General features: G+C 57.6%; 1 protein-coding gene across 1 annotated transcript; it reads left to right on the top strand.

Moving 5' to 3' along the window:
• Positions 1 to 860: 860 nt before the first annotated feature.
• On the top strand, positions 861 to 24623 carry BCL7A (BAF chromatin remodeling complex subunit BCL7A). The gene is made up of 7 exons (XM_059677017.1): positions 861 to 1096; positions 1532 to 1627; positions 8456 to 8537; positions 10869 to 10965; positions 13481 to 13648; positions 17901 to 18022; positions 21774 to 24623. The coding sequence occupies exons 2-7, from the start codon at positions 1536 to 1538 to the stop codon at positions 21843 to 21845; spliced, it is 633 nt and encodes a 210-aa protein (XP_059533000.1). The 5' UTR covers positions 861 to 1096; positions 1532 to 1535; the 3' UTR covers positions 21846 to 24623.
• The last annotated feature ends 165 nt before the right edge of the window (positions 24624 to 24788 follow it).

Consider the following 24788-nt stretch of genomic DNA (forward strand, 5'->3'; position numbering starts at 1 on the left):
AGGAACTCCCCTCCCCCTGCCTCCATGCACGAATTTTGTGCACCGGGCCTCTAGTCTCTCTCTCTCTCTCTCTCTCTCTCTCTCTCTCTCTCTCTCTCTCTCTCTCTATATATATATATATATATATATATATATATATATATATATATATATGGCAGTTCTGTGTGGGCCTAAGCACCTATCTGCTGACCTGACCTCTGCATGTGAGCTCAGGGCTGGCAATATGAGACCTCTACATTATGACTTGCTGTTAGGAATGAGTCTCAGGCTGGTGTTCTATTCACTTTTCACATTAGGAACTTAAGGTTCAGAATGGTAGAAAGACATGCCTAGAAAAAGGCCTGCACTGCAGTCCCCCAGGCCATTACCCGGTAGCTCATCTACCCCAAATCAAAACCAATCAGGGCAAACTGATTGGTTCCAGAGTGAGTGGGAGCCAAAGATCTAACATATGGCTATGACCTTGAACTTCCCGGTGACTTAGTTTCCCCAGGTGCTGGAATAGTTTATCTCCAAGACCCCTTGCTTGCTGGCAGGGTCACTCCCACTTTCCCCAGCATCCATCGGGGCGTGAATTACCTCTGGTCAAATCGGTTTAGATGCACCTGAACAAAGATGTGGCACCTGGGTTGTCCTGGTAACTGCAGATTCCTCCCCAGAACTACCCTGGGGCAGGACGGGGAAAAAACAAGCTCAAGCGCCCTCCAAAATTCGGATCGTCATTGAACTTTCCCGGCTGGAAGCCGTTGAATAAGCAGGGGCGAGTGTCTGCCCCGCCCCAGGCACCTTTCCTCTGACCCCAGTTTTCCAAAAGGACGCAGGAAAGGGAAGCGACGTCCTAGCGCGCGTGTTTACGCGGGGCAGAGCGTTTCTCCACTCTTTCCAGGAGCACCTCGCGTCCCCGACCGCTGCCTGCAACTCCGATCGCTGCCTGCAACTCCGCGAAGTCGAGAGCCCCGCAGGAAACTTGCGTTATTGCACCCGCTGCCGCAAACCCGCAAACCCCGGGCGGCGGACGGGCCGCCAGGCTGGCTCCCAAGGAACGCGCCCCCTCCGCGGCTGGCCCGCCCTCCCCCGGGGAACCCGCGGCCTCGGGGTGAGTGTCCGCGCTCCCGCCCCCACCCCCGTCGGGTCGCCGGGCGCCCCTCGCCGCCTCCCCGGAGTGGGTGGGAGGCTGGCGGCCCGGCGACGGCGGCGCCCGGAGGCCGCACTGCTGGCGGCCGCGGCGGCGCTGCTCCCCCTGCTCGGTGCAGCTGCCGCCCGGCGCTTGCGCACTGGGCCCGGGCGCGCGGTGGCCCCGGCTTTGTGTGTGTGTTGTGTGTGTGTATGTATATATGTGTGTGTGTTGTGTGTGTGTATGTATATATGTGTGTGTATGTGTGTGAGTGAGTGTGAGTGTGAGTGTGCGTGAGTGTGTGTGAGTGTGTGTGTGAGTGAGTGAGCGGCGGGCGGGCGGGCGGGCGCGAGTGTGGCCGCCGCGGAGCGCGAGCAGGACCGGGCGGCGCGCTCGCAGCCTCTCTCTCCCCGCCAGAACCATGTCGGGCAGGTCAGTTCGAGCCGAGACCAGGAGTCGGGCCAAAGATGATATCAAGAGGGTCATGGCGGCTATCGAGAAAGTGCGCAAATGGTAAGCGGAGGCGCCTCTCGGCGCCGCGGCCGCGCGACCCCCGACCACATACAAAAAGCCGGCGGGCGCAGCGCCCCGACCGCCCGCGGCCCGGGACTGGGAGGGGGCGGGCGGCGCGCGAGCCGGGTCACCTGCGCGAGGCGGGGGCCGCGGCCGCTGCCCAGGTGCGCTCGCGCCGGTCGCCCACCTGGCGCGGCGGTGGCGGCGGCGGCAGCCCGGAGGCGGGGGCTCCCCGGGCCGGCGGCCGAGCAGCGGGCAGTCCCCGCCGCGGCGCTCGGCTCCCGGGAGGGGAGCTCGGGGCCGGCCCCAGAAGCCATTTCGTTTCGTGCGAGTCACATGAAAGCGGCTTCCCGCGCGCCGGGGCCGCGATGCCGGCGGCGGAGGGGAGAGCGCGAGCTCCATTGTGCAGCGCCGAGCGGGCCGCCGCCGTCTCCGTCTCCTCCCCGCGCGCCCCGGGCGGCGCAGCGCCGGCCCCCGCGCCCTTGCCCGCGCCGGGCCTCCCTCCCTCGCTCCCTCTCCGGCTGGCTCGCTCGCTCGCCCGCTCCCCGCCTCCCAGGCCCGGCGCCCTCGAGTCTGCGGAGTTTGCAGAGCGCGAGCCGTTTAAATTTAGCGCTTTGGGCTGCCTGGAGCGAGGGCTCTTGGCGGGGAAGCAAGATGGGGGCGAGCGCGAGGAGGGGGCGCCGCGGGGCACCCCTACACCCTCTCCGCTCGGCACCCAGGCGCGGGGCTTGGGCGAGCGAATGTGGTGTGTGTGTTTTTTGCCAGAAACCGGTCCTGGGCCGCGTCTGCCTCCCCCAAACCAGCAGCTCGTGTTTGTTTTGCGGAGGGACCCGTTGTTTTGTTCTCCGAGCGCGGGGACCGGGGACCAGGGACCGGGGTTGGCCGCGCGTGTTTCTGCGGCTCGTGAGAGAGTGTCCGGCTGAGCCTCGTTGTACTGAACAGACTGAACGCTTGTTCGGCGTCTGCGGGGTCTGACTCGGAACCGGCCCTTGGGCCGGGCCTGGGGCGCCCAGATCGCCGGGTCGAGGCGGACTTGTTGAAAACTCGCAGCTCCCGGATTTCAACTTCATTATTTTTTTTCCCACGGCTCCACCAGGGTCAGGGAGGGAGAGGAGCGGCCGCGATGCTCTCACGTGTCAGCGCCGGCGGGCTGGTCCGGACCCTTTATTTAAAGCATGAGAATTGGTCGCCCCACCCCCACCCGCTCCCCCACCCCCACCCCCCTTGGCGGGCTGTGTTTATGTTTAGGGGTCTCATTTCTTAAGTAACGCCTCGGTCTCTAAAAACCACAGGGGGCGAGGATCCAGTCTCGCCGGGTCGCAAGTTAGCTGTCCTTTCCGAGTCAACCCCAACAAAAAAAGGCAAGAGGAAAATCAATAAAGTCCACGTGCTCGCGGGCCTCCTATGGAAAGGGCTGTCTGCAGATGGCCGGATGCCCGGCGGAGGGCTGGGTTTGGCTCCAGTGGGACAAAGAATTTTCAGAACCGTGAGAAGGGGAGGCTTTCCAAAGTTGAGATCCAAGTCCTCCGAGCCGTGGGAGCTCCCCTAGTGCGCCCGGCACCCCCCCAGGCCGACTGGAGCCATTTAAAAATGGCAGAAACAGCTGCAGGCCAAAACACACACAGGAGAGCAAGCCCACAAGGCCCCTTCTCCGGTGGGATTCCCAGAGGGAAGGCTGGAGTGGTCCCCTGAGCTCCTGGTCAAAGAAGACGGGTGTCTGGGCCTGGAGCTGAGCAAGGGGCTGGGGGCAAGCGACCCCACAGTCCCTGCTCCAGGAGGCGTGGTGGGGCCTCTGCCCCAGGTTCCCAGCGAGGCAGAGGCCCTGCACCCAGACAGCTGCTCCTGCCCGGCCGCCTCCCAGCTGCTCTGCAGGGAGGGCAGATGGAAGGATGGGGTTTTCCACCCCGCGGGCCCCACTGAGGGCCAGGCCTGTGTTTGGGGGGAGGGGAGGAGAATGGATCTCCTCCCTCCTTTTGGGAAACAACTTGTCATGTCCTCTAAAGACCTCAGGCTTTGGGACCCCAGGGCCTGGCAGCCAGTTCACTTCCTGTTTGACCTTAGATAAACCAGGTAACTTCTCTAACCATGGCTTCGGGGTCCTGTTCCCCTCCTCCCCCCACCCCACCCCCCACCCCTCAAAAATAAGATCATGTCCCTGTACACAGGAGCCGCCATTAAATGTTGTCTTTATGGTAAGGTGGGCTCCACAGAAACATTTTGCTGATTTTTTTCTTGCTTTTTTCCCCTGCCCCTTCTAAGCAAAAACAAACAAAAAAACAACATACAAAACTTTGCCTTATGTCTTGGGTTTCCCCTGCCTGGAGAAGCCAAATCTCACCTTCACGCTGCCTTTAGGATGGGCCTTCCCGTCCGTCCGTCCTGCAGACTTTGGGTTGTTTATTAACTGCGTGGCCACCTACCCTGCAGTCACTGCTGGCTGGGAGGCTGGGCTGCCAGATTTAGCAAATAAATTCATGGACACTGAGTTAAATTTGAATTTCAGGTAAACAACAAAAATAATTTTTTAAAATATTTCTCTGCATCGTAAGTATGTCCCGTGCACTCTTTTGGGCCATACTTATACGAAAACGATTATTCATTGTTTATCTGAAATTCAAATGCGGTTCAGCAGTCTGTATTTTACCCAGAGGATAAAGGTGGTCACGTCTGGCATGCCAGTCAGCGTGGAAGCCTAGCGTGGTGTTTCTCCCCAGCCCCGGGGACCCCACCCAGGCTCCTCTGCCAGCCCACCCTTGCCCCCACCCCCACCCCTGTCCCCCCAAAAGCCAGCCACCAGCCGTGACCAGCCTGTCCGGAGCTGCTGAGCCTCTCCTTCCTGCCTGGTGCCCCAGTAGGGCAGGCGGGTAGAGTGTGAGGCAGCCAGAGAAGGCTGAGGGAAGGACAATGTGTGTGGGGGGTGGGGTGGGGGGGGTCTTTCCGGAAACTGGGCCAGGTGAGGAGGCCTGGTGTGGTGGAGAAGAGCAGGAGGCAAAGGCTTGGGCTGAGAGGCAGGCTTAGGCTGGGGACCCCCTGGGCCTTTGGTCTGAGGGTCCCTCAGTGTCTTGTGGTCGACAGAGACAGGCCTGTTCCCAAGGATTTCCCATTGTCCCTGAGGGGGGTGGGGTGGGGAGACTAGGGGCTCACCTCGGAACCCGGGAGGGTGCCCTCCTGCCAGACACAGGGCAGGCCAAGTGAGTCTCAGCCCAGTGAAGGTAAGGGCAGCCGTCAGCCAGGCCTCCCGAGGCATCGAGGACCAGCCCTGGGAAATGAACACAAAGTGAGGGATTTAGAGCTCTCGCTGAGGGAGCCAAGTGACCCCAAGATAGTCTTGCCCTTGGACCTGGACCTGGGAGAACATTGGAAATGGGCCTTGGCCGGAGATTCTGGGTGGGTACTTGTAGTTTATATAGGAGCCCGTGCTGAAGAGGGGCTCTGCTTCTATAGCTAGGACCTCACTTAGTCTTTTCACCCAGGAGCCCAAGTCTGAGGTGGAAGACAGATCCTTAAGCATGTGGTTACCGGGGGCCATCAAGGCACGAGGGCTCGGTGCGCCCAGGGGCGGCTTCATGGCAAGGTTGGGGTGGGCCCGGTGTCTACAGGTGGGGAGAGCTGGGGGACCCTGGGGAGGAGGGTGTGTGGGCCCCTTGTGATCAGATCATGTTTTTGAGAGTAGCCAGGAGTCTGGATTTCTATGTTGTCTGACTTTTTTCTTTTGCTTTTTTGTAAAGTTTGGCAAACTGATTCACATTTTTAAAAGCACCGTGCAGGCCGGCCAGAACGGCCTGTCGGCCACTCATTTGCCACCCGAGATGTAAGGTAATGACTACAGCTTAGAACCCTCATTGGGGGTGGGGCCGTGTGCCCGGGGTGATGGGTTTGGGGCGGTAGTGGGAGCTCCGCTGCTCCTCTGCGCCCATGTGGTGTGTTTCCCACGGCGCTGTCCAGCCACCCGCTTGATGAGACCCCGGAGCTCACGCGTCATGTCCGTGAGATCCCTGCTCGTCGTCCCTGGTGCTCGCTCAGTGACTCACCCCTGAGCTCCGGGCCCCGTCTCTGCCTGGCTGGCTGCTGGCCGAGTGGCAGGCCTGAGGTCGGGCCTTAACTCTCTACCCTGCGTCCCGTAGCCCCTCAGAGTCCACACCTAGAAATGCAGCTGGAGCACAGGGACCTGGGGACTCGGGCCACGGGTCGCCGGCTGGGCCATCGGGACAACCTGGTTGTGTTGAGCTCATCACCTGGAGGGCCTGTGACCTCTCTGAGAAGCACCTGCCATTGCCGAGATTTATCTCCACTGTTGTGTGGCCGGCAAACCCAGGTCTGGTCCAGGGTGGTCATGGCTGTTGGCCGGCTTTTCCCGGGGCCAGATCTGAAAGGTGTCTTGTATGTTACAAGTCAATTCCTTTTTAAAAAAAATTTTTTTTCTAGTGATTTGAGAGAAGAAGGAGTGGGAGAGAGCGAGAGAAACATCAACGATGAGAGAATCATTGATCAGCTGCCTCTTGCACGCCCCCTACTGGGAAGGGAGCCTGTAACCCCGGGGTGTGCCCTGACTGGGAATCAAACCATGACCTCCTGGTTCACAGGTCAGTGCTCAGCCACCGAGCCACACCGGCTGTGTGTTTTTCGTTACTGTTTTTAACACGATCAAACTGTGGATTTGCTCTCCTACTGGAGCCCAGGCCCAGGCAGCCAGGTGAGGGCTTGTGAGCGGTGAGTGCCTTTGGTCACGGGCACAGGTACCAGCAGTTGGCACTTCTGCCCGGCATCTGTTGCTGATGTGCTCTGTGGAATGGATTCTTCATTTTTCACGGGACACAGAAGCGCGGAAGGTGGCCTCTGGGGTCACAGCCTGTGTCCAGTCCCGGTTCTGCCATTGACTGGCTACGTGACTATGAACTAGTGGTATCTCCGCTCCGGACCGCCCGTCTCCCCGTCTATAAAGTGGGGTGTTAGTAGTCCCCCTCTCGTAGGCCTGCCGGCGATGTTTGGGAGAGAGGGCATGTACACAAAAGGCTTGGCACGAGGCCTGGGCACACAATGGCTATTGTGATTGTTGCTTTGTCACTGAGACTGTTTCTTGGAACGCCCCTGTCCCTTCCTGGCACCTCCTGACTATTCAGGATGGAGGGGGGGGAGTCTCAGACTGAGGAGGGTCCATCCTGCCCCAGGGAGGCGTGAGTACCGGCTCTGGGGGGAATGCCTCCATTTCTTTACCCGCCACCCGGGGAAGGTGACCGTTCTTGCCACACAAGGTTATGGGAGGAGTAGAGCAAGTGTGTCCCGTGCCTAGCACAGAAAACATACCAGAAAGGTCCCTCGTCTGATAGTAAAACGGTCCCTCGCTCCCTCCAGAGGGAACAGCGGGGCCCGCGCACCACAGTGTGGGGGGCAGAGGTGTCTGTGGTTTGGGGGAGGTGGTTTTGAGGTGCTCGGGCACCCAGAACCCCCTATGGTGAAGGGGGCGCCTGGTGGCCGTGACGTGAGGTCCCCCCACCCCACATGGAGGGGAAGGCCCAAGACAGACCTGGGCAGGGAGGTTGGAGAAGGTGCTAGACAGCCCACGAACAGAGGTGCCCACCCACCCACAGTCCTGGGTTCTGGCGGAACCTTGTCACCGGAGTTGCTGAGGGCCCTGGCAACTACGCCACCTGTTTCAGGTGTGCATCTGGCCCCAGCCTCCCACTTCTCCCGAGATGGTGCCAGGGGCGTGGACCCTGGGGCCAGAACTGCCCGGGTTCGAATCCCAGCTCTCCCTCCGACGGGTCATTCCCGGGGTTTGGGGCAGGAAGGGATACGACCTGGCTTATGGACTGCAGGGGGTCAAGGTGGAACAATAATTTAAGAATGACAATGGCTTGGAGCAGAGTGCTGGGGAGGAGAGGGGGGTCGTTACTATCTTTCGTGAAGACCGGCGACCCCTCTTCCCCCTAGTGGCTGGCAATTTTCTCCTCTTCACTCCTACGCCCGCCTCTGGCAGCGGGAGCCCCGGACACTGTCCCCCAGGAGTGTAGGATGCGGCCGGGCAGGGGTAGGGGCAGCTGTGCAGACGGGGGCCTTCGGAGACAAGGCCCCGAAGCGCCTGCCAGGCTCAGGACGGAGCAGCGGGAGGCTCGGGCATCTCTCCAACCGGCTGCTGCCCACGGTCCAGGCTGGGCTTCCCTGTTACAACCCTCGGTATCCGCGCTTGGGGCCTGCGCTTGGGGGTTTGCCCCTGCTCTCCTGCCCCCTCTGCTGCTCCAGAGGGCAGAGCGAGGGGTGGTTAGTCCAGCTGTGTGCCCCTGCTTCTCCCCCCGCTGCCCCCGACCTCAGACCCCACCCCCAGGAGGAAACACCTGGCTGGCCTGAAGCCCTCCCTGCAGCCCAGAGGGGCTCGGCTGGCCCGGCTTGCTGGCTCTGTGGGCCGGGGGCGGGGGGGGGGGGCGGAGCTGGAGGGACCTGGGGCCCAGTTCCCCTCGTCCAGGGGAGTCATCCTCATGGCAGCCCTCTCCCGCCTCCCAGCCTTGCCAAGCACTTCCTTCCAGGCATCCGAAGCCTTGAACACACACAGGCTGAGGTAGCCCTCACGCAGCCTGGAGAGCCTGACAGCCAGACGGGGTCTAGCAGATGGAGACACTGAGGCTCAGATCGGGGAGGGACCTGCCCAGGGACCCAGTGAGCAGCAGAGATGGGATACAAGCCACATCTGTATGACCTAGTGCTTGTCCCCTTAACCCCGAGCGGCCACCGCATCACAGCTGCCCCGAGGGAGTGCGGTCAGGGCCCCCACAAGGGGGGAGCAGGGCCCTGCCCCAGAGCCCCTGGTAACAGGCTCTTCCTCCTCCTCCGCAGGGAGAAGAAGTGGGTGACCGTGGGTGACACATCCCTGCGAATCTACAAGTGGGTCCCTGTGACGGAGCCAAAGGTTGACGATGTGAGTATGAGGGGCCCGTCCTCTGAATATCCCCTCATGTCATCTCTTGGGCAGGGAGCCCCACGGTTTGCCAGTGGTGACACACCTCAGTGCAGAGGTACCCCTTCCCCAGGCACCCTGGGCACCATGATTAGGGGCTGCCGTAGGGGTACCCACAGACAGGCGGATGCTCCCCATCATTGTAGCACCCGACTATAGGCCGGGTATTACCTCGTTTATGTCTCATGCTGAGTCTGTGGAGTTGATCCTCTGTCTTCTCTGTGCAAGTGAGGACACGGGCTCAGAGAGGGGAAGCCATTTCCCCAGAGTCACACAGCAAGGGTCACGTCTGTCTTGACTCCGGGGTCCTTGCTCTCTCCACTCCTGGAGACCCTTTTGTTCTCACCCCAAGTTTTGCTCCAGGAGGGGTGGTGCCTCTGCCCACCAGGTGAGCCCCAGCGACTGTGCTTGATTTTAGGGAGGGGGGGGATGATGACAACACCTCCCGGCAGTTTTTCAGCTTAGCGGCTCTGAGACCAGGGACTCCCAAAGACCCCAGGTCAGCTACTCTAGTTCCCAGTCAAAATCCTGAACGGTCCCACCTCCAGGCCTTTGCAGGGGCTGTTCCTCCTGCCTGGAGTGCCTTTCCCGTCCTTGTGATTGGCCCCACCTCCAGGAAGGTGGCTCACACGGAGCCACCTGGTTTCATTTGCTCCTGGAGGTGACAGGATCGTGATTGGCAGGTTTAGAGGGGGCCAGAAAGGCTGGTTGAAAGCCGCTGTCTTTGGTTACCAGCCTTGAGTCTCCTGGGGGGAGGGGCGCTGGGCTGAGAACATGGGTGCTTGTCACTTCTGGCTCTGTCTGGTCTGGGTTCGAGGAGCCACCAGAGCTGCCTTCCCCAGCGGCCCCGAGACCTAGACCACTGCGGCATTTGGCGCTGGCCGCTCCGGAGGGAGACGCGGTGTGACCAGGCTCCCCAGAGGCAGCCCTGGCTCTGCCGTCGCCTGTGCCTTGCACACCGTCGGGTGTTGTATAAACACCGTTGCCTTTGAGAAGACGTGGTCCCTGCTCTCAAGGAATTTATAATCTCGCGGTGGGGGAAGATAATTATAGAACGGCACGGAACAGACATCGGGGAAGTGCCAAATGGATCGCGATCAAGGAGAAAACACAACATCCGGGCTGTCGGGAGGACGGGGCGGCTCCAGCTGGGCACAGAGCACCCCTGACGAACCCGTGACGTTGGACAGGGGACCCACCTCGCTGGGCCTTAGTTCCCGCATTCCTGCAACGAAGCAGTAATGTCCAGGTCCTGGGGTGTCTGTGTATCTTTTTTTTTAAATCCTTACCCAAGGATATGTGTGTGGGGTTTTTATTGATTTATTATTATTTTAGAGAAAGAGGAAGGGAGGGAGAGAGAAACGTCAATTGGTTGCCTCCCATACACACCCCAACTGGGGATCGAACTCACAACCTCGGCGTGTGCCCTGACCGGGGATCGAGCCTGTCAGCTTTCGGTGTGTGGGCCGACACTCCAGCCAACTGAGCTCCCTGGCCAGGGCTTTCCTGTGTGTCTTTTTATAATTTGTTTCCCTTCCCTGCGCACGACCCCTCCCCACTCAGCTCACGTCCTTGCTCTGTCCTTCACCGTTAATGGCAGCAGTGCACCCCGCACCTCTTACATAAAAACGGCCTGGAGACACTGAAATGCGTTCAGTGTTGGCATTTTCGTAGCGCGTTTCCCGTTATTAAATGAAGAGCCGCCTGACTCTGTAATTGTTGCATCGCATCACACTGAACGAACGCACGGTCATTCATTTAACGAGCCTCTTACTGATGGACACGGCGCTTCCGACACTGTTCCATTCCGGGTTTAAAAGTGGAACCCCACGCAAAAGCCCCCCTCCCCCGGCCCTCCTCCCCTCGTCTCCCTCTGTGGTGCCCGAGAGAGGCCGCCCTGGGGCCTGGCCACAGTGGGAGTGTGTGAGATCTGTGTTTTCCCATGGCTCCCCTGGCATCGCTGTACCTGCCCCGGGAGGGTAACCATGGCCTGGCCCCCAGACGCTCCCCCTGAAGGAGGAGGAGACCCCCCCCAGCCAGGGTGTTTGCGTGCCTGTTGGTGCTGGCCCCACAGACACTGGGGGGTTTATCCCAGCCCCAGAAACCCCCCGCTGCAGGGCTCTGGTTCCAAAGCAGGGGAGGCCCCTAACGGGACATGTTCAAGTGCAGGCCAAGGAGAGCCCTCCAGGGACCTGGGGGCTCCAAGGGGAGTCATTCACGGCACCTCCCAGGTCTCGCTCCTGCCCGCACACACGCGACCTGGTGACTCCGTTTCTGCTCCGTTTCCTCCAGAAAAACAAGAACAAGAAAAAGGGCAAAGACGAGAAGTGTGGCTCGGAGGTGACCACGCCGGAGAACAGCTCCTCCCCGGGGATGATGGACATGCACGGTGAGCTGCCCCCCGGCCGCCCGCCCTCTCCTGCCAGGCCCCTGGGCCCAGGCAGCTCAGTCGTATTTTGTTTCACCAGCAGGTTCGTTCACATTCCAGGCAAAGGGGTAGGAGGGCCGGGCAGGCCTGGGCCTCGGTGCCAAGGAAAAGGCTCAGTGGAGGAGAAGGAACTCCTTTTCCAAGCCCCGCAAGCCCAGGAACATAAAGTCAAGACCTTCTTCTCACCCAGTGACAGAAATCTCACAGGAGGTGTTCTTTTTGCCTCCGAGGCCTGGCTTACTGCACAGATGGCTGTGTTGTATTTCCTGTTTCGCTTTGGCTACTGGGAAGCTCCACCCTGGGTTTCGGGCTTCGTGTAAATCCACATCGACGGCCTTCCTTCCTTCGCTGTCTTATTTCAAAGCTTGTCACCAGCGTCCCACCGAGCATTTCCAGGCGGGAGACGCGCGTTAGCCAGTCTGCCGTGGTCTTGGTGTCGCTGGCGTTTATGTCTCCTTTTACCTTTTTATTTATTTTTATTTTTTAAAAAAATAAATATTTTAATTTTTTACAGAGAGGAAGGGAGAGGGATAGAGAGCCAGAAACATCGATGAGAGAGAAACATCGATCAGCTGCCTCCTGCACACCCCCAACTGGGGATGTGCCCGCAACCAAGGTACATGCCCTTGACCGGAATCGAACCTGGGACCCTTGAGTCCGCAGGCTGACGCTCTATCCACTGAGCCAAATCGGTTAGGGCTCCTTTTTTATCCGAGGGGAGGGACACACATCCCAAGCCTATGGCTCCGTGGAACGCTCACAAACTGCACTCGCCCATGGAGCTGGCCCAGATCAAGACAGAACGTCCCCAGTGCTCCCCCTGGGGTCCCCTCCTGCCCGACATGTCGTCGGTGCCCCGGGCGAATGGATCTCCCCTCTCGTATTTTTACAAAAATGGCCTTGGTCCCAGGTGTGCGGCACGGCCCAGAAAAGCAGCGTACGATTGTGGTTGTGTTTTTGAAATCACTGCTTGAAAAGCTGCAGTTTAAGGTGACTCTCTGTGCCCATGAAAGGGGATCCAAAGCAAGGGTGTATGTGTCCCAGGACCCCCAGCTGTGTCACCAGCTCAACCACCAGTGTCATCGCCCAGTTAACTTTCTTTCCTTTTCTTTCTTTTTTTTTTTTAATTGTTTTATTGCTTAAAGTATTACAAAGAGTATTACATATGTCTCCTTTTTTCCCGCCCTTGACAGTCCCCTAGCCTCCCCTACCCCCCAGTGTCTTATGTCCATTGGTTATGCTTTTCTTTTTATTGTGAAAAATTTCATAAGAGAGAAGAATGGAGAGAGTAGTACTGCTAATCATCCCCATATACCTACCACCTAGATTTCCAATGACATTTCTGCCTCTTCTGTTGTTAAAAGTGTGTTAACGTTTTTCTGATTGAAATGCAATGTGCATATCGAAAATGCACAGCTCTTGAGAGTAAAGTTTAGGAAATTCTGAAAATGGTATGTAGCTTGTGCTAGAGCATTTCTTTTTTTAATTTTTAAATTGATTTTAGAGAGAGAGGAAGGGAGAGAGAGAGAACCATCAATCACCTACCTCTTTCACGCCTCCTTCTCCCCCCACCCCCACTCCCACTCCCACCCTTCGCCAACACGGGGATCGAGCCTGCAACCTGGACATATGCCCTGACTGTGACTCGAACCGGCGACCTCCTGGTGCACAGGACTGCACCCAGCCAACTGAGGCACACTGGCCAGGGCTAGAGCATTTTAAAAGTAAATGTCCCTTCATCGTGATACTTAAGTCTGTACCTGAACATTTGAGCACGCGTCACTAATGAATGACATTGGTATGCTCTGTGCCCAGTGTACCATTATCAACCCTAACAAAATTAAGAATAATTCCTTAATGTCTTTTAGACTTAAGGCTGTATTCAAATTCCCCAGTCATCCCCAAATGTCTCTTACCAACTGTCACGTTCAACACAGGATTTAAATAATGTTCTCACATCATGTTTAGCTGTTAGAGCGCTTAGATTTCTTTTTCATCTACAATAATCTTCCCTGATCCTTCTCCCCCTTCATGGTATTGACTAGCAGAGCCTGGCCGGCTGTCCTGTGGAATATCCCACTTTGTGGGGTAGCTTTTCTCTCCCTTTTGTTTCGGATCAAGTGGGAGTCGGTTAAAGGCGCGATCAGCATCGCCACCCCATGCACTGCGCTTCGGCCTCCGTGTTACTTCCAAGCCAAGCACACACGATGTCTGGTCTCCTCACCCAGAACCAGGCCTCAGACGCCCCCAGAGACTTAAAATGTGCCAGGCCTCTGTGCTGGCTGCCTCCAAACACAGGGCTCTCGGAGCCCGTGGGGGGAGGCACTGGGTGTGCCAGCTCGGAGGTTCCGGAGGGGCCAGTGTCCCCTTGCCTGGGACAGCGTCCTGTGGGCAGTGAGGCGTGGGGAAGCTGAGCCCCCACCCGCCGTCCCCAGCAGCTGCGGGAGTTCACCTGTGCTTCTGTTCCCCCACCCAGATGACAACAGCAACCAGAGCTCCATAGCGGACGCCTCCCCCATCAAACAGGAGAACAGCAGCAACTCCAGCCCCGCGCCGGAGCCCAACCCCTCCGTGCCCTGCGAGGGCACCAACACCAAGGCCGACGAGGCCCAGGCCGAGGGCAAGGAGCTCCCTGGGGCCGAAGGTACGTGCCCTCGGGGCTGGGCTCAGGGCCCTCTCCCCATCCGGACAGTCCAGCCTTCTGTCCAGGCAGGCGATGGCAGGTCTTTTTTCTTCTTCTTTAATATATTTTTATTGATTTCAGAGAGGCAGGGAGAGGGAGAGAGAAATAGAAACATTGATAATGAGAGAATCATTGATTGGCTGCCTCCTGCACGCCCCCCACGGGGGGTTAAGCCTGCAACCCAGGCATGTGCCCTTGACCAGAACTGAACCCGGCACCCTTCAGTCTGCAGGCCGATGCTCTAGCCACGGAGCCAAACCAGCCAGGGCGATGACAGGCCTTTAAGGAGGCCCTGCCGTGCACCGGTCCTGGAAGAAAGGTGATGCCTGGGGCTCCTGTTCTTGGGGGACAATTTAAAAATCACACAATCTAGCACCTGGAAAGTAAGTGTTCTGGAGAATGATAAAGTAAGAAAGGGGGATGGGGAGTCAGGCCCCTTTATGGGGGATATTGTGATTTTAAATCAGTGGTCCGGGGAAGCCTCACCCAGCAAATTAGGCGAGGGAGGAAGCTGCCTGGGATAACTGGGTGAGCACTGTGAGCAGAGGGAACCCTTGCAAAGGTCCTGAGGCAGGAGCATGCTCTGTGTGGCTGGAGGAGAGCGGGCGGGGCGAGGGGCTCAGACAGTGAGACCCCAGAGGAGGCGGGGCCTGGCGTGTGCAGGGTTCAGAAGGCCACTTAGAAGACCCTGACTTTCATGCCAAGTGCGCTGGGAGCCATTGGGAGCTTGCGTGCCGAGATCTGAAGGATCACTTTGACTTTGGTTGCTGTGAACTTGGCCGGGCGGGGGTGGGGGGGGGGGGCAGGGTTGCTGCCATCATCCAGGTGAGAGAGGGTGGCGCTGCACCAGCGGGGAGTGGAGGAGGCGTTAAGAAGTGGTCTGACTGTGGAGGACATGTAAGTGTGTTTACATGGGTCTGTGTTTGTTTATGTTGAGGTGTCTGGACCCCCTTTCAATGAAAAAGTTCACATATAGACGGGCCCTGATTTACAAATGAGTTGACTTTACGATGATATGAATGAAAGCCATACCCACTCAATAGAAACCATACTTTTTTAAAAAAAATATATATTTTATTGATTTTTTTACAGAGAGGAAGGGAGAGAGATAGAGAGTCAGAAACATGGATGAGAGAGAAGCATCAATCAGCTGCCTCCTGCACACCCCCTACTGGGGATGTGCCTGCAACCAAGGTACATGCCCTTGACCGGAATAGAACCTGGGACCTTTCAGTCCGCAGGCCGACGGTCTATCTACTGAGCCACACCGGTTTTGGCGAAACCGTACTTTTAAAAATTTGATCTTTCCCGGGCCCCTGCGGTGCAGTCGCTCCTCGCTGGGTGCTGGGTGGCGAGTCCCCCCCCCCCCGCCGCCCCCCCCCCCCCCCCCCCCCGCAGTCCGCCGCACGGTCACGAGCCAGGGCGCGTGAACACAGGACAAGCTGGCCACATCTGGGCCGGCGCTTGCCAGCTGTGTGGCCTTGGGCTGACCGTGTCCACTCCTACACGCCTTCCTGTTTCCTTGTTTATGAGACGAGACAAATAAAAGTTGCCTCTCTTGTCGGGCCACTACAGGAAAGTAAGCGAGAGAGCAGAGTGCTCGGCCGAGCCTGGCGCTAGGAAGGGCCTGGTGAGCCATTGGGCGGGCGGGGGTGGGGGTGGGGGTGACGCTAGGGCGGGGCTGTGCAGGACCAGGTGTGGGCCATGTCCTGGCTGCTTCCCCGTCCTGCTTTCTCGAACCAACTGCGCTGCCTGGCCAGGGCCTGCGTCTCCCTTTAAAGGGCCCATTGCAGGAATTGGATCCCAGGTTAAGACCTCCTTTCATAACTGCCATCCTTACCCCCCCCCCCCCCCCCCCGTACTCTCCTCCCACACAAGCTCTCCAGGTCCAGGTGGGAACCACACCAGGGTCCCCTTCCAGCCACCCCGGCCCCTGGTCCTGCCCAGGTGCCCAGCGTGGTTCAGGCGGGACCCTCACAGCGGGCCAGGCCCACCTGCCCACTGCCAAGGGCTGCGGGAGCTCCCCCCACACACAGCCTCCCCAGGTGGGTGCACGCTGCCTGTGGGACAAAGCCGGTTGGTCGCCAGCTGTCGACCTTGCTTTGAACTTGTTTACTGCTGAGTGAGTTCAGGGAATGACATAATGTTCAAGCTCCCTGGACTAAATTTAGGCACCAGGAAAATAATTTCCCTGGGTGAGTTCCAGTCCCGTTCCGCTGAGAGAGTCAGGCCGCTGTGCTGAGCCCATGAACGCACCCGAGCTCCAAGGCCCGTTCCCACACTGAGCGCTCAGGCCAGGCAAGGGTCAGCGTGCCTCCAGGCCCCCAGCCTGCTGCCTGGTTTGTACGCCTACGTCTGCGGCCCCGCTCCCCTCTCCACTCACAGAGCGCACTCCACAGGGTAGGGCGGGACTGTGGTCGGAGAGGAGGAGACAGTTACAATGGAAAATGTTTGCTAAAGCAAACAAATATCTATATGTATAAAAAGCCAGCGACCGCAACACCATGACAACCAGAACTACTGGTCGCTGTGACGCCCGCTTGTGGCCAGCAAACCGGCCCGATCCATCTGGGGGTAAGGTCCGCCGGCCAATTTCTTGCAGCCCCTCCCCCCAGCTGGCCCCACCCCCGATGGGCCCCCACCACCCCGATCGGCCCACAGCCCCACCCCCCAGCCAGCACCACCCCTGATCACCCCCACCCCAATAGGGGGTGGGGCTGGCCGGCCAACCACCTGCGACCCCTCCCCCCAGCCAGCCCAGCCCTGACTGCCGTGTCCTCCTCCCTACAGGCCCACCCCGATCCTCCGATTGGGGCTGGGCTGGCCAGACCCCCCTCCCCTCCCCACCCCCCCCACCCCCGCACGAATTTGTACACTGGGCCTCTAGTTATGAATATATATAATATGAATATAACATGAGTGTGGATTTTTTCTTTTAAATATATATTTTTATTGATTTCAGAGAGGAAGGGAGAGGGAGAGAGAGAGAGACACAACAATGATGATAGAGAGTCATTGATCAGCTGCCTCCTGCACGCCCCCTTCTGGGGATTGAGCCCGCGCCCTGGGCATGTGCCCTGACCAGGAATTGGACTGTGACCTCCTGGTTCATAGGTTGATGCTCAACCACTGAGCCACACCTGCCGGGCTCTTTTAGTGTACTTTAAAAAAGCCAGGTGACATGTTACTGGGACCCTGACAGCCAGCAGAGTGGGACCTGGGGGGGGGGTGTTGGTGCTGCATACCCCCTCTCCCTTCCCTTCCCCCCGCCATAGTGAGCTCTCCTGCTTTATGCCCCAAATAAGCCTCAGGCAGAGCAGGCACCCCCTCCCCCAAAGCCGCACCGCAGCCTGCTATGTCCTGCACCTTCCTTCTGCTAAAGGGACGTGGTTGGGGAGCAGGGAGGCTGACGCATGAGAAAGAGCCCAAATAACGGGCGAAACAGGATTCATGAAATAAGCAATTGGTGACAGAATGCCATGCAGCCATCTTGTATGCTCTTGTACTTAGAGAATTTTTACAGGCATGGCGAATCTCCCACAATGCTGTGTGAGCCCCATTCGGGGAGAGAGGAGCATCATGTGCGTGCAGGGGCAAACATCTGGGAAAATGGGACTAGGTCCTCTAAAATGTTGCTGGGGTGGCGGTGGCGGTGGGTGGTGTGAAATCATTGGCGATTTCAACTAGGGTTTTTTTTTTTCCTGTATTTTCTGCTTCTTGCAAAGCTCAGTCATGGCTCTGACGATCAGAAAGAAAAAAAATACCCATATTATTAAGAGAAATGTTTACCAGGGGGCAGTCCCCTCTGCGTGTGCTCCCCAGGGGAGAATGCGGGCTCTGTGCTGGAAAGAGGGAGGAGTCCGCAGCCATGGTGGTCGGAGCGCGCTGTGGCCAGCAGAGGGCGCCAGCTGCACGCGGCACAGCCTGTAGCTGCCCTTTTTTTTTTTTTTTTTAGGTGCCCTCTAGGGACATTTGGCAGGTAATGGGTGCGCAGGAAAGGGTTGGAGTTTACAGGGACAGCACGTGGCCTGGATGCTTAAAGCATCTCTAAGAAATAAGCCAGAGTCTCCCCAACCCTCCCAGCGTATGGTAGCCCTGACAGACCGCCGAGCCACCAAACTACCCCGTTCCCAGGTATTTTTAGTAATTGTTCCATCTGGCCCCGCAAATCACATGTCTGAAAACAGCTTCTGCCGTCTTGCTTTACCCTCAGATGCTTCTGACGAGCAGAACTCGCAGTCTTCCGTGGAAAACGCCGTGAACAGCTCAGAGAAAGCCGAGCGGCCGCCATCTGGAGAAGCGGCTCTGGCGCCAGAGACGCCCTCCATCTCTCAGGTACCCTGAGCGAGGCCTCAGAGGGGCAGCCAGGCCGGCCGGGCGCCCGTTATGGTGCCGGTGCCGGGGGTGCGTTGAAAGGTGTTTTGTTATTTTGTTTTGCCTTTCTTGTTGGACGATCGGAACTTTCGTGCCTTCATGAGCGCCCCGCTGTGTCCCGCCCTGGGCTCGGGGGCTGCGGTGAAGGGCGAGACACGGGCAGGGGTAGGAAGAGGAAGGGTCCTCAGCTTCCTCACTTTGTTTCCACAAAAGCAGTGCCTGCTCTCAGTGATCCAGTCACCTGCCTTTAGCGCTGGGGAGATGAGTCTTCAGAATCCTCAGCGCTAGATAAAACAATCTTTGAAAATATTTTGCAACTGAGCATGCCCCCCATGCCCAGACTCCTCTCTGGGTCATCACGGTTGGTCAGAATCTGGTCTGAATCGGTGCAGAAGCAGGTGGCCCGGGGGATAGGAGCAAACGTCCCGGGTGCGAGTCCCAGCTCTGTCAGCACACACAGACGTCAGCTTCAGTGTCTCCAGCTGCCAAAATGGGGTCGCAGAGCTGCCTTGGGGCTGGGGTTTGATGAGATGAGAGAATGTGGGTAACGCACAGTGGAGCTGGACACAGAAGATGCCTCCGTGTTGCCTCGGCGACCGTGATGACTCTCGCTGTCAACCCTCTGTGCTCATTTAAAAGAAGGGGGACTCAGTGGTATCCCAGCGTCAACGGATAAAACCGTTGCCACGGTGCTGAATCGTTTCCGGCACCTGGGGATGAACTGAGGCGGTGCCACAGAAACGAGGGAAAGGGCAGGACCTGGTCTGCATGGTGTGCAGCCTTGAACCAGGCCTTCCTAGGGGACGCTCCTCTCAGACTCGAGCATCTACGCACCCTTGGATCTGCACCTCCCCATCGTGCTATAGGACACCCGCCAAATGCCCAGAGGCCTAGAGGGAGTGTGGATGGAAGATGTTTGCAGTGGCAGGAAGTTCGTCTAAAGCAGGGGTCCTCAAACTACGGCCCGCGGGCCACATGCAAATACAAATATTGTATTTGTTCCCGTTTTGTTTTTTTACTTCAAAATAAGATATGTGCAGTGTGCATAGGAATTTGTTCATAGTTTTTTTTTTTAACTATAGTCCGGCCCTCCAATGGTCTGAGGGACAGTGAACTGGCCCCCTGTTTAAAAAGTTTGAGGACCCCTGGTCTAAAGGGATCAATTTAAATTAATCTAGGGTCGTGTATAAAACAGTCTGGCATACAGTTGTTAAAAAGGGCACCGCCCTAGCCAGTTTGGCTCAGTGGATAGAGCCTCTCTCTGTGGACTGGAGGGTCCCGGGTTCAATTCCGGTCAAGGGCACATGCCTGGGTCGCGGGCTCGATCCCCAATAGGGGGTGTGCAGGAGGCAGCCAATCAGTGATTCTTTCTCATCATTGATGTTTCTGTCTCTCTCCCCCTCTCCCTTCCTCTCTGAAATCAATAAAAAATATTTTTTAAAAAAATAAGTAAAAATAAAAAGGGCACAGTTGAGGCCAGCCAGCATGGCTTGGTGTTTAAGCATCGACCCATGAACCAGCAGCTCAGGGTTCAATTCCAGTTGGGGTACATGCCTGGGTCGTGGGCTGGATCCCCAGTAGAGGGCGTGCAGGGGCAGCCCATCAATGATTCATCATTGATGTTTCTCTCTCTCCCTCTTCCTTCCTCTCTCTGAAGCCTGAGGGCTGAAGGGTCCCAGATTCGATTCCGGTCAAGGGCATGTACCTTGGTTGCAGGCTCCTCCCCGGCCCGGTTGCAGGCTCCTCCCCAGCCCGGGCCCTAAAAATCAATGGAAAAATATCCTCGGGTGAAGATTTTAAAAAAATTAAAAAGGCAGGGTGGGGGTGGCGGGCGGGCACGATTGACCCAGGTACAGAGGAAGAATGAAGAAATATTCTCACCATGTGAACTGAGAAAAGCAGGTCACAGGGTCTCAGGCCTAGCATGAGCCCACCGATGAAAAATCACCTTCAAAGCCTCTTGTATAGTTTGTGAAACCACAGTGTCGGCTGGGGTCTGCTGACCTCTTGAACTCAGTGGAGGGAAGGTCAGTTTGAAATACAGACTCACACTCTGGGGGTTCGGGGGGGGGCATCGAGTGCTGGGGCCTGCCCCCTACTCCCCCGATGTCTGAACAGTACAGGGGTCTTTCACGTCACCCCCACTCCCATCCCCAGGAGCCCGTCCTGAACTGGGGCCCCCTCCACCGTTTTCGTGCCCACGCGGACACGCATCCTCGCCCGCAGGGCTGCCAGGCTTGCGAGCAGGACGGAGGAAGCGTTGCAGTGAAGCAAACAGCTTGATCTGGAAGTTTAGCCGTTACTGTTTTATTTTTATTCTTTTAAATGTAGTTTTGTTGATTTCAGAGAGGAAGGGAGAGAGCGATAGCAACATCAATGGTGAGAAAGAATCCCTGGTCGGCTGCCTCCTAAAGGCCCCTCCTGGGGACGGAGCCTGACCGGGAATGGGACCGTAACCTCTGGTTCCTAAGGTCGACGCTCAGCCACTGGGCCTCATTGGCTGGGCTGGTTTCTGTTTTGAGAGGCGCTCCTAGGCTGTGTCGAAGGCTGTGTAGGGAAGCTGTCATTCGGGCGAGAGCTGGTGGCAGCTCAGGTGTGGACAGGGCGCTAGGCAGAGGGAGAGGCGGGCGGGCTTAAGGGTCTTTGGAGATAGAGTTGATGGGACTTGCTGTTAGGCTGGGTGTGGGAGTGTGGAGAGAAAGGGGGAACTCCCGGGCCTCGTCCCCCTTTATCCCAGGAAGATGTCAGCACCCCCAACAGGTAGGGGATGGGCGAAGTCAAGAGTTGGTGCCCGGCCCGTGTGGCTCACTGGTTGAGTGTTGACCTGTGAACCAGGAGGTCATGGTTCCATTCCTGGTCAGGGCACATGCCTGGGTTGCAGGTTCGATCCCCAGTAGGAGGCGTGCAGGAGGCAGCCGATCAATGATTCTCTGTCATCGTTGAAGTTTCTCTCCCTCTCCCTTCCTCTTTGAAAGAACAATATACAGCTGATGCCCCGTCCTGATGCATACAGCTGATGTCTTCTAGAATTGTACCCCTGAACCCTATATAATTTTATTAATCAGTGTCACCCCAATAAATTCAACTTTTTTAAAAAAAGTTGATCTCAAGTGACAGGTGAGGTTGGAGATGGAGTGGGACCGTCAAGGCAGGAGGTGGGAGAGCAACCGTTGAGCCTGTTTTTGAGTCAAGGGACTCTTGGGAATTTGGTGACTACCACAGACCCCCTCTCTCCCCATGACAACATACCCGGGCACACTTAACCAATGCTGAGCGCTCGCCTGGGCCGGGCACCCGTGCTGGGCCCCAAGGAGCAATTGCTAGCGTGGCCAGGCTGGTCTAGGCGCGGCGCTGGGAGAAGTGAACTTCAGAATCACCCTGCCGGTTACTCACAGGTTGGAGGACGGATAATGGGGGGACACCTGCTCCGGGAGGGGTGGACTGAGGGAGAGCTTAGGGGCACCGGGGGAGGGCGCAGAGGGAGGTCAGTGTGACCGGGACAAGCAGGACCAGGACCGAGGCGACTCGCGGTTCGGGAGACCCGGGAGGAGTTTGGGTTTGAGGTTCCCTGCAGGTGTGTGAACCTCCCAAAGTCCATGCCATCGGGTCCTGCCCTCAGTCCTTCCTGGGCTGACCTTGAACCTCCCGGCTGCCCTGAACGGATCTCCTGGCCTGTTAACCTGCTGTTCTCCTTCCTCCCTCTTCCCCTAAGGATTTGGAAGGAGGGCCGCCCTCTAAAAAGATGAAACTGGAGACGTCGCAACAAAACTCCGAAGAGATGTAGACGTTCGGGGCTCAGGCTCCGGTCCGCGTTTCCCGGGAGGTCCATCAGCAGGCTTACTTCTACGACTTCCCCGAGCGAGCCCTCGGGTTAGAACGACCGACTTTCCCAAGTTTACCAAGTGCAAATCCAAGAGAACCCAGAACGGCGTGACTTCTCAGACACTGAAGAACTTTCTGCTGTGAAGCAAAACCCTCGAATCTTGAAGTGACTGTCCTGGTGGAGGTGGGTCGACAGCTCAGGAGTGTCAGACACTGTCTCTGAAGCCAAGATTACATTTGCGTTGCTGCTGTATTGTTTTTCGCCCCACTTCTCTCTCTAACGACATAAGCTATCTGAGGGTGGTGCCCATCAGGAATTCACGTTTCGGGGCTTTTCACTGTCCCACCGACTCCTCCCGCTTTCTTTTTGTGTGCCTTGTGCCCTTGAGGTGACCTCCGGCATGTTTTCCCAGTTGTTTTGCATCTCCCTTTGCAAAGCGCCCTCTCGGCTTTGTTGAGGCTGCCACTGCCCCGGCCAGCCGGCCCCCATGTCACACTCCTCCCTGTACCAGGACTTCAGTGGGAACAGAGCAGGCAGGGACGGGGAGAGCCCGGGGCTGCAGAGGAGTAGGACCTTCGGCCACCTGCCCAGCCTCCACGGTCTGGTCCGAGGAGTCTCAGGTGTCAGGGCACTGTCCCCGAGCTCTGGCCACCCGATACGCTCACTTCCTCGGGACATCTGAACCTGGCGTTTCCAAGTGGCCCAAATGGACACCCAGAGCCCCTAGATCATTCTGCCACTTCCACCCTCTGCCCCCACCATACCGCCTCCGAAGACGGGGTGGCTTCTGTGGCTGACTGCAGGATCGTCTCGAGGTGACAGAAAGGCCGCGGAGGCCGGGAGCAGGCGGCAGGAGTAGCTGGTGCTCTCAAAGGATTTCAAATCCACAGTAATCTGCTGCCCTCTGCCTCCCCCAGGCCCTCTAAGCCTCACCCGGGGGAAGGGGGTCAAGATTGTAATCCAGGAAACCCGCTTGTTTCTGCATAATGTTCCTGACACCACCGAGCCAACAGACGGATCCTGTCTTATTCCCAGGGTACCCTGCGGTCGGTCCCCCCAAGGAGCGGCCTTGATGGTTCAGCCTTGAAGGCCAGAAGGGAGGCACCAAGGAGCTGGAAAGCTTGGCCCTCCAAGAAGGGGCGGTCGAATCCCTGCCTCCATCCCTGCCCGCCTGGGGCAGCTGCTTCTCACTAAAATGAAGCTGCCCCCTTGGACCAGCTGCCCGAGTGCTTGGTTCTGAGGCCTGGTTGCTCTTCGTTCCTCTATGGACTCCTCAGCCCCTAGCCCTGTTCCCAAGCTTTCTTTCCTGCACTGGAGTTCCAACTCCCTTTGAGCTGTGTGTGGTGGGGGGGTGGGGGGGAAAGGAAGGGTTGCGAGGTTTTGTTGGTTGTTTTCTGTTTTGTTTTATTTTGCTAACTGGTGCATATTCAGGTACCACCTTTGACGTGGGGATCGCTCTCCTGACCACCGCGGGAAGTATCTGCCAGATTCCACTTTCTAAGAGTTTCTGAGGGTGGGGCTCTTGCTTGCGTTTTTTTTTTGTAAGGGAGCCCATCCATTTCCTGCTCTTCAAGAAGAAGCAAAATGTTCCTGAATCTCAAATACCTCATGCAAAAACGTCTCCTGAGATCAGGGGAAACAAACACGCGAACTCTGGAGATCTCAACGTTGAAGTGAGCGGTGGTGGCCGAAAGGTTTCTGTCTTAAAAAAAAAAAAATCTTATCAGTTTCCCGCCCTCAGGCGGTCAGTGCTCCGCAGAAGGGCCGCTGCTCCTCCTCCGAGTTACCTCTCAGCACTCCAGGCGGCTTTACCTCCAGATCCTGAAGGGTTTGAATCACCTTTTCCTTTGCAGCAAAACTCCATTTTGATGAAAGACGAATTGGGATGTTTATTTCCCGCTCTTTTTTTGGGGAACCGAGAGGTGACGACCAAGACAGCTGAAGGAGAGTCACGCACACACTTGCACACGCATGTCCATCGGCCAGGGTCCCCTGCGCCCCCTGCCGGCCCCGCGGACAGGCCAGGCGAGTCCACACGGTGGGGAATGAGGACGCTGTCCACGACACCGAGGCGGTCATTCGTTTTTTCTGAAGTGCCTGAAGGTAGGGGTGGGCCGGCGGCCTGGGAGCCACCTGGCCCCACCGCGGCCGCGGCCACGGCCACGCCAGGCGACGTGCCAGCGAGCCCCGCATTTGATGCTGGTCCAGAGGAGACTGCAAAATCCAGATGTGCTTCCTTCCCAGCAGCCCGCTCCCCGGAGCCGCTGTCCCCCTGCCCACCCCGCGCCACGCCCTCTCCCACCTTGCAGCTGGCCCAGCCAGCACGGGGCCCTAAGCGAATGCCTTCCGCGGACACCAGGCCCCATGGCCTGAAGGGCTCCCAGGGCAAACCGGATCCCCCAGAAGCTGGGGAAGCTGTGGCTACACATTCCACAAAGTGCTGGCACTTACACCCTTACCCTGGAAGGCAGTCGGCTGACGCTGCGGGTGGTGACCTCCCATTTCCGCCGACGGCGTGGCTTGGCACGTTCATTACCCCCAAGGACCTGGTTAGAGGTATAAAGACCTTTTTTTCACGTTACCTGATTTTTTGTTGTTTTCTCTTACGATTTTTTTTTCGGTGTGTTGTACAGCAGTATAATTTTTCACTTATTTATTCCATCAGTAGATATGGTTTGTACAATGTACAATGGTTCCATTTCAGAAAGTAAAAATAAAAAAAATTCGGATCACGAACAACACCATGTGGTTTTGGTAACATTGTAATAAAGAGTAAAATCCAATTGATGGTGAGAATGTCCCTCAGCCCCTTCTCTGGCCTCCCGCACGGCTGTGCGGCCCTGACGTGGAAACGACACCGTAAGCTCCTTGCACACAGGAGCTGGGGTCTCCCACGGTCGTGCC

This window comes from Myotis daubentonii, chromosome 19, assembly GCF_963259705.1.
Source record: "Myotis daubentonii chromosome 19, mMyoDau2.1, whole genome shotgun sequence".
NCBI classification, from domain to species: Eukaryota; Metazoa; Chordata; class Mammalia; order Chiroptera; family Vespertilionidae; genus Myotis; species Myotis daubentonii.